Raw genomic sequence first — 9251 nt, 5'->3', positions numbered from 1 at the left:
GGTGAAAATTATATCACTTAACTAATGAAAAGAGTGAAAATCATTTAAATTCTTTAATTTTATTTTAAAAATTAAATTTTCAATAATAGCAAAGATCGGAAAATATCTACTATTCTAGGAAAGACCAGAAAATATGTACTTTCTTTTGTCCTATTTTACGTGTCATAATTTGATCAAATACAAAATTTAAAAAATAAAAAAAGACTTGATGATTTTATCAAATTAATTTTTATTAAAAAATATATTATTACTATTTTTAATTAAGTTGAATCTTATAATAAGACCAATAAAAATAAAAATATAATTTTATTTTTAAATAGTTATCAAATAAAAAAAATAACATGACAAAAAGGAAATGACCAGAATTCTATGAAACTGGAGTATTATTCTAAATGAGGGAGAGAATTTCATTTTTAAATTACAGTTAGATAATTTGTGCACAATGGAAGAAAACAAAAAGGAAGCAGGGGTTATAATTTACTTAAATGCAGAGTTATAGGGGTCGTATTCAGTTAAATCCTCCGATACTGTCTAGGTTTTTCTTTTCACAGTCTTTGTTACAAACTTTTCTTCGATTATTCTTGTGTGTCAATGGTCATTTGGTGTCAGTATTTCACAACCGATTAGGCATTTGAGGTTAGTTTCTCTTCATTTCTTCTTCTATTACTCTATGTATTCCTCCAGCACAATACAAGCATCCATGGGGTGGAGGTGGTGGTGGGGTACTCTTACTTTGTCCGATCACTTTTAGTTGTCATGTTTCAAAGCTAGATGGAAGTAGATTAGTTTAATATTTTAAATTTATAATTTAGATGTTTGAAAACTATAGAAAAAATGCTATAAGTTGCAATCTTTCTCATATAAATATGATTGAAAAAATAATCTTAAAAAGTTGGTCAAAGTTCATGCAATTTGATTCGCAGGAACCGAAACATGACAATTAAAAGGGGATGGAGGGAGTAGTTAATTAGTGACCAAGATTAATGTTTTATCATGGTTGATGCATATTTTCTAAAGGGACAAGGTCCATGGTGGTTGAAATGAAAAAACAAGAAATGAAGCCTACTCTTATTTGTACACAATTTATGGGGAATTTTAAAGATGAAGAACAGACATGAATTTAGTACCATAATAATCAAATTGCTAATAAAAATATTGTTTCAGCATCCTATATATTTAAACAACAATAACAACAAGATACCCGGTGTAATCTTACAAGTGGGGTCTAGGGAGGGCAGGGTGTACAAGCTTTATCAATACTTTTGTGGGATAGAGAGGTTGTTTTTGATAGACCCTCGGCTAAAAGAAGCATTCTATATATATATATATATATATATATATATATATATGTCAATATCACTTTCATAGACTTTTGAACGAGGAAGGGAACAGAGGTATTGAGCTAGGGGAGCTGGAGCATTTGGAGGAGAGCCGTGATTTCAGCTACTACAGGCGTTTTAAGGTAGAGGAGGTCAAAGAGGCTATTCGTAAGATGCGGAGGGGTAGGGCGACGGGGCCGGACGAGATTTCGGTGGATTTTTAGAAGTATGCGGGCGGTGTAGGGCTTAGGTGGTTGACGGATTTGTTTAACGGTATTTTCAAGATTGCGAGAACGCCTGAGGCTTGGAGATGGAGTACGATGATTCCGTTTTATAAAAACAAGGGTGACATTCAGAGTTGCAACAACTACAGGGGTATTAAGCTGTTGAGTCACACTATTAAGATTTAGGAGAGAGTGGTTGAGCGGAGATTGAAGAGGGTTGTGCCTATTTCAGAGAACCAGTTTGGATTTATGCCTTGTCGTTCAACGACAGAGGCAATTCATTTGGTGAGGAGATTGGTGGAGCAGTATAGAGAAAGGAAAAGGGACTTAAACTTGGTGTTCATCGACCTAGAAAAGGCGTATGATAAAGTTTCGAGGGAGAATCTTTGGAGGTGAGAAGGGTCCAGTGGCACTTGGTGTTCATCGACCTAGAAAAGGCGTATGATAAAGTTTCGAGGGAGAATCTTTGGAGGTGAGAAGGGTCCAGTGGCATACACCAGAGTTATTAAGGACATGTACGGTGGAGGGAAGACCAGGGTGAGGACGGCGGGAGGAGACTTAGACCATTTTCCGTTCGAGACAGGGTTGCATTAGGGATCGACTCTTAGTTCGTTCCTGTTTGCGATGGTGATGGACGTGTTGACACGGGGTATTCAAGGCGAGGTGCCTTGGTGTATGCTATTTGTGATGATGTAGTGCTGATTGATGAGATGCGGAGGGGCGTGAATGATAAATTGGAGGTTTGGAGGCAAACCCTTGAGTCGAAGGGGTTCAGGTTGAGTAGGTTCAAGACGGAGTATTTGGAATGCAAGTTTAGTGAATTGAGGTAGGAGGACGATGTGGTGGTGAGGTTGGACTCCCAGGATGTTTGTAAGAGCGATGGTTTTAAGTATCTTGGGTCTTTGATCCAGAGGAGTGGTGAGATTGATGAGGATGTCACCAATCGTATTGGAGCAGGTTGGATGAAGTGGAGGCTCGCCTCGAGGGTGCTGTGTGATAAGAAAGTGCCCCTTAAGCTTGAAGGCAAATTCTATAAAGTGACAGTCCGTCTGGCCATGTTGTATGGCGCAGAGTGTTGGCCAGTCAAGCACTCCCACATCCAAAAAGTAAGGGTGGCGGAAATGAGGATGTTGTGTTGGATGTGTGGGCTTACTAGAGGGGACAGGATTAGGAATGAGATTCTCCGGGAGAAGATGGGAGTGGCGTCGGTGGAGGACAAGATGCGGGAAGGAAGACTGAGATGGTTTGGACATGTGATGAGGAGGGACACGGATGCCACAGTGCGTGGGTGTGAGAGACTAGCGTTGGATGGCTTCAGGAGGAGTAAAGGTAGGCCGAAGAAATATTGGAGGGAGGTGATCAGACATGACATGGAGCAGCTGCAGCTTACTGAGGACATGACCCTAGATAGGAAGGTGTGGAGGTCGCAGATAAGGGTAGAAGGCTAGCGGGAGGGTGTGGGTTGTAGCAAGCCACCAGGAGAGATCTTGTGTAGCCGGGTTAGTAACCTTAGGTCTGTGTCTATAGGTGTCTATGGCGGCGAGTATGTGTTACTTATACGTGGGTGTCCCTTTTAGATTTTCTCAATTGCTATCTGCTTATTTCGTGTTGCCGTATCTCTCGTATTTTCTTATTGCTCTGATTTACTTTTTATTATTCCTTACGCCTTTTCTGTTATGTAATCCATCTCCTTGTCGCCTATTCTTTATCTTGAGCCGGGGGTCGGAAGCAGCCTCTCTACTTCTTCGGAGGTAGCGGTATGGACTGTGTACATCTTACCCTCCCTAGACCCCCCACTTTGTGGGAACACACTGGATTTGTTGTTGTTGTTGGTATATGTCAGTATTAGTGCATTCTTAAAACATTGAGATTCAAAGAATTAGTGTTGTTCTCTTGGATCACTTTGGAGTGTTTGAAGCGTATGGCTTCATCGCTTTAGGCGGACAAACTATGACTTTTAAGAACACTTGGGCAATGAAGTGGGTGGAGAATTGCGAGGACTTAAAAACACTAGATGATTTCTTTCCATATGTCTTAAGTTTAGGTGGACAAAGTTACTCGACATTCGTTATGATGGGAGGTAGTTTCTACCCTGTGTTAAATAGTCAAGGTGCACCCACACTGGTCTGGACCATCGTCATAATATAAATAAATAGTTTGCAGCAGTTAGGGTGCACAATTTCATGTATTTGCTTCCTTTAGATTATGTGTGCAGTCTACCTGATCTATAGGTTTTCATAATTGTCAGAATAGGATTTTTGGATGGGCTAACAATTTTCGATATTGTACACTTCCAAGTGTTTTGCAAGATATGTGCAATTCTGATCCATAAAGAAGAAAAATGTTGATATGATATTGTTTTGATATAAGTCCTTCCCAACTCGAGAATTTTAAAACAAGAACGTGTTTAACCCATCAAGAATGTGTCATATATGGGCGGATACACATTCCTCATGACTTGATTTACTACTGTACCGGTGCTTTTGCTTTAAGCTGCTTTTTCATTTGGAGGTATTTTGGTCAGTTTTACTGTAAATAAAGAATGGCTATAAACGAAACAATATTAGTTGTTTATTTCAAAAACTAAATTCTCTTGTTACCTTCATGTTCAAAATTATTCATGCTCTTTCAAAGAAGGTAAATAAGCATGTTAATGTAGATGTTTCTCTTAATGCACATGTATTTCCCATCATCACTTTGTTATGTTAACAAGAAAAGTTACTTCATCTTGGGCCTTAGAAAGGTTGTTGCACTAGTTCTTTGGTTATTTTATAGTTCTCAGTTGTAATGTATTAGAAGGGGAACTTTGAAGTAACAAGAACGTTGTCTCAGTGTAACCTATAAGTTTGGGCATCAAGCCGTGGAATAGCTATTGTCGCTTGCGTCATGGTAGACTACCTACATAGCGCCACTTTGGGTGCGTTCTTTCCCGAACCTTGTGTGATCGCAGAATGCGTCGTGCCCTGTGCTGCCTGTTTTCAGCTCTAATGCATTTAGTCCTATGTACTCCAAATGTGTCAGTTTGCTGATGGACATAAGTCCGTCACAGTGGCTTGAAAGAGGAGATTCGCAGAAATTGAATTTGTGTTTCCTATTATGTTTTCTTGAACATCTCAAGTACATATATACTTGCTACAAGTATAAGTAACTGAGTATAATATGGTTAAGGCATATCATACTGAATGAACCAAATGATCAGTTTTGGCCTCATTAAGCTGGTAGAAACGGGAAATCGTCTATTTTCAAAAAGAGGGATACGTATCACCTTACCAGAAAGATCTCACTGAGACAATCTATTGTGTGTATATAGCTACCATGAGCAGACAGAACCAAAATGAAGGTCCCATAGTTAGGTGGTTTAGCTCTCTTACGTGACATTTCATGTTGAAGTATTTTATTTGATGATTTCTAGCTTTAGTATGGTTATCGTAATCTGTTTATATCGCTAAAACTTTAGTGTCCCTGCAATGTTCCACATAGTTCTGTCTAATTCTCATATTTTCCTTTGGTAACTGCACACAGTGCATTGTTCGTCGCTGCTTTGCCTTGGGGATGTTGGTTAATTGGTGCAATAAATTAGGAGATGCTGTGATTTCTGTTTTTTTTTTCTTTTGTGCTTTTTTAATACTTTGCAAGTTAATGTATGATGCAAATGTTCCAGTAGATAAATGTGTCTAGTAAGCTGTATTCGCTGAAATAGTTTGCTATCAATCTACCATGAAAGCCGGGAGGAATTGATAAAGGCCTTTTTACATTGTTCAGTCGGTAGTTCTTGTGGCACTTTCATTCTCAAGAAAAAAACATTCTCAAAGTTTTTATGGCACTTAAATATTGTCGGAAACTATAGTTTAGAGACGACAAGAATAAAGAATTTTTCGCCACTTTGCCTGAAGGCATTTAACGTAAACTACTTCTGAGAAGAGGGTACTGTAACAACCTTCATATTGAAGGATAAATAATTGTGCCCTAAATATCTCCTAGGACATTCTTCTTTTGTCTTCTCTATGGCGTTTCACTGATTTCGACACATTTAACATCTCCTGCAGGACACAATTTTTGCTAGTTGTCCATTCTTAACTGCCGTGCAAATGGTGGAAGCTTTTGTTCAATCGGTCAAAGCACAAATGATAACAGCGAGTTAAATATTTCTCCAGCAGTTTCATCTTCCAGTTTCCATCTCATCAAGCCTGTAGGCTTTTGTTCTTTCTCCAATAGAACTATTGTGTAACAATCTTTTTCATCCCCCTACTTATACATCTTCTCCCTGTTTCCTGCTGTTACTAAAATTTTCAAAATGCTAGTGGATCCCAACGAGCATCCATCATTTTACAAGCTCTTATTTAAAGAAGATTTTGTGGATAAAATAGTAAGTTCTTTTTTTTCCTTATATTTTCTCTTTATGTATGTTCTTTTTGGTTGTTGCGGTCTAAATCTCTTTCCAACGGAGTTTAGCTAATCTTGAGACTTCGATTTATTAGCTAATGCCGCCGGCCTTCATCAAAGAAAACAAGAGTATGTTGGCTAAGACCTGCTTATTGAAAACGGATGAAGGGATTTTCTGGGAAGCAAAGATAGTGAGGGAGAAGTGTGGTTACTTCATATGTGAAGGAGACTGGTCACAGTTTGTGGAGTATCACAAACTGAAACAGGGGAACATGTTGCTCTTCTTTCTCATTGATAAATCAACGTTCCAAGTTTTGCCCTATAAACAGATACATTTTAGAAAGCGTCCTGGGAGGCAAGTATTTGAGGAACTCAGCAGTAGCTCACAAGAGGAGGAGGAGGAGGAAGAGCAAGAGGAGGAGGAAGTTGAAGAGGAAGAGGAAGAGGAAGAGGAGGAGCGAGAGGAAGGGGAAGGGGAAGGGGAAGGGGAAGGAGAAGAGGAAGAGGAAGAGGAAAAGGAAAAGGAAGAGCGAGAGGAAGAGGACATCTCAGCTCCAAAAATATCAAATAGATTTGACAGACACTCAATAGATTCATCCGATCGTTATGCACGAGTGGAAGAGGAAGAGCAAGAGGACATCACACCTCCAAGAAAATCAAAGAAATGTAAAAGACACTCGATACATTTATCTGATTATTATGCGCGACTATGCAATGACTCATCCAGTGGATCCAAGGATGGGGAAAGTCCATCGTACCCACTTTCAGGTAACATCTATCCTTCCATACACTTTGCATAGTTGGGTTTTCTAGAGTACAGTTGCATGAGAATCAATGACACAAATATGATACGGGCTAATTGGGATTAAGTCCTAATTGTTATTATACTTGTATTGAATTTTCTATCAGTTACTAAGATAAATACTACTTTAGACTAGTTAGAGACGCATATCATTGTGGCTGTAAGTGTTAACTGTTATGTGCCCTTGAAAGTCCTCATGTTCCATTGCTTCCTTTCTTTCTCTCTCAAAAAAAAAAATGTAAGTGTCACGTACCCTCCCCAAAGCCCTTGTTATCTCTTTACTTTCAGCCTCTATGTTTATCTTTCTCTCCTCCGTTCATTCTCTCAACCCTAAAGGTTTCATCATGTAAGGAGGTAATTCCAATGCCAATGCTGATACCGAGCTCCACAAGATGAAAGCTCCGGGACTAAAACTGTTATTAAAGGCTTGTCAGGAGAAATATAAGAGGCCTGCAGATTCTATTTTTGGATCGAGGCTAGGACGGAGGAGAAGATTGAGGCGTAACAGGGATCCTGACAAACCTAAGCAACCAACAACTGCTTTCTTTGTTTTCATGGAGGAGTTCAGGAAGCAGTTCGGTCCAGGCAGGTTTGATGTCTGCGCTGTTGGTAAAGCTGGTGGAGACAAGTGGAATCAGTTGTCAGAAGCTGAGAAAGCTCCCTACATAGAAGAGGCAAAGAAAAGGAAGGTTGAATATACAGAAAACATGAGGGCTTATTACGAGCGAAAGGCTAGTGAAGCAGCTCCCAAAGAAGAGGAATCTGACAAGTCGAGGTCCGTGGTTGTTGAGGAAGATGAGGGTGGTAGGCAACTGAACAAGTTTCCATGGATGAGGAAGCATGTAATATCTTCTGCGTGTGAGTTCTTCTATTTCCCATTATATACTTGCTCTTTTTTCTTTTTTGTTTCGTTTCGGTTTTGTGGGGAATGAGAAGAGATGTATTTAGAGCAGCTACATTCAGAGCTAATAATTTATTACCTTTTTATTTTTAATGCTGCTTAATGATAATTCCTATAGCCATTTGCCTTTCTAGGTTAGCATATCAATTTCCATCAAATTCATCTCCTAGTTGTCTAGTTTGTTGGTAAAATGTCTTTTCTGTTGATATGCTCTCTACTGGAGTTACATAGCTTTTTGGTCCGTTTTTTCTGTGGAGGTGTTGGACCCCAAGAAAAGGGTATGAGATCCTTAAGTTTCCTTAAGAGGCGAGTTGCATGTGTCTTAATAAAGCGAAATAGATATGAAGAATACAAATGAAGGGTTCAATTAGGTAGGTAATGCAATTGAATGATTTTTGATAGTTGCATAAATGAAGGAAGGTTAGTAGGTTGCGGTGTGTTGTCTTGCTGTCGTTCCATATTAGTCATAGTATTGCGGTTGTAGTTTCTTGTCCTTCGATTTCTGTTACTACTTGTTTCTTGTACAACAATTATCATATTGTTTTGTTGTAGTTTATGTTCTATTACTATTGGTTGTTTTTGTTTTTATCTTTTGTTTCTTCTACTTTACTCCTTTCTGGGATTGCTTTGGATTATTTTTACTTGAGCCAATGGTCTATCAGAACGACCTCTCTACCTCTGAGGTAGGGGTAAGGTCTACATATACTCTACCCTTCCCATACCCCTCTTTGTGGGACTACACTGGGTATTATGTTATTGTATAGATGCGTGAGTATGTCCTAGTGAATACTGAAATTGGGAAAAGAAGACAGGTGCAGTAGAAGAGAAGGAAGCTGAGAATGGAAGTGAAGGAAATGGTTCAAAGAAGATCAGCTCAAGTATGACCTTCAACAATAAAGATCCAAACTTCAAAATGGTTGTGAAAAAAGTCAGTGATACAGGCCAACCTCTCAAGACTTACCTTAGAAGAAAATATCGATGACGCAACGACATTTTCTGCAGTTTTGGAAGCACACTTCAGAGGAAATTGTCAACCACCAAATCAAGTGGCAATTGCTTCCTTGAACTGCTCCAACAGTTCATTTTCTAGTTGTCTGATGTAATTCTTTATCCTGTTGTGTTTCCTGTAAATATTTACTTAGGATTAGTTTTCTGGTGTAATGCAATTTCAGATTTTGAACCTTTGAAATTCGTTCAAATGTCAAACCCAGATTGACACATATGCTACACTTTTGGGCCTATTGTCTTGTTGCGCTTTGTGGGCTATTATCTGCGGTTATTCTCAAATATAGATCCAAATTAGGATGGCTTTTAAATTTTAGCCCCAAATAAAAAGGTTTTGTTAAAATATCCTTAACTTGTTAAGTCATATTTTTTGGATGAAAATATCCTTCTCCAAATTATTTGCTGTTAAATCTATTTCGTCTTCAAAATTGACTTTTTCTTCCTTTCTTTCTTCCAAATTCAAAAATTGAGTTTTTCTTCCTCTCTTTCTTCCAAATTTTAGAATTAGACTTTTTCTTTCAAATTTCAGAATCGACTTTCAAATATTCGCAGAATCGACTTTAGCCGTAAGGGTCTTTCAGGTATGAAATCATCATCAAAATTCATTGTGGTAATTT

General features: G+C 38.5%; 1 protein-coding gene across 2 annotated transcripts; it reads left to right on the top strand.

The window, feature by feature from the left end:
- Positions 1-377: 377 nt before the first annotated feature.
- LOC107869022 (high mobility group B protein 6) lies at positions 378-8849 on the top strand. 2 transcript variants are annotated; one of them, XM_016715612.2, is made up of 5 exons: positions 378-636; positions 5590-5909; positions 6022-6694; positions 7080-7586; positions 8442-8849. In XM_016715612.2, the coding sequence occupies exons 2-5, from the start codon at positions 5838-5840 to the stop codon at positions 8609-8611; spliced, it is 1422 nt and encodes a 473-aa protein (XP_016571098.1). In that variant the 5' UTR covers positions 378-636; positions 5590-5837; the 3' UTR covers positions 8612-8849. The 2 variants fall into 2 exon arrangements, with proteins under 2 accessions (XP_016571098.1, XP_047267761.1); XM_047411805.1 differs by having other exon boundaries at positions 8438-8849.
- The last annotated feature ends 402 nt before the right edge of the window (positions 8850-9251 follow it).

This window comes from Capsicum annuum, chromosome 4 (assembly GCF_002878395.1).
Source record: "Capsicum annuum cultivar UCD-10X-F1 chromosome 4, UCD10Xv1.1, whole genome shotgun sequence".
NCBI classification, from domain to species: Eukaryota; Viridiplantae; Streptophyta; class Magnoliopsida; order Solanales; family Solanaceae; genus Capsicum; species Capsicum annuum.
The sequence above is the reverse complement of the archived record's forward strand: the minus strand, read 5'-3'. Positions and strand labels throughout refer to the sequence as shown.

Coding starts and splice junctions, on each gene's coding strand:
- LOC107869022 (XM_016715612.2), top strand. CDS start 5,838: ATGCTAGTGGATCCCAACGAGCATCCATCATTTTACAAGCTCTTATTT. Junction 5,910..6,021: donor AAGATTTTGTGGATAAAATA/GTAAGTTCTTTT, acceptor TCGATTTATTAG/CTAATGCCGCCGGCCTTCAT. Junction 6,695..7,079: donor TCCATCGTACCCACTTTCAG/GTAACATCTATC, acceptor TCATCATGTAAG/GAGGTAATTCCAATGCCAAT.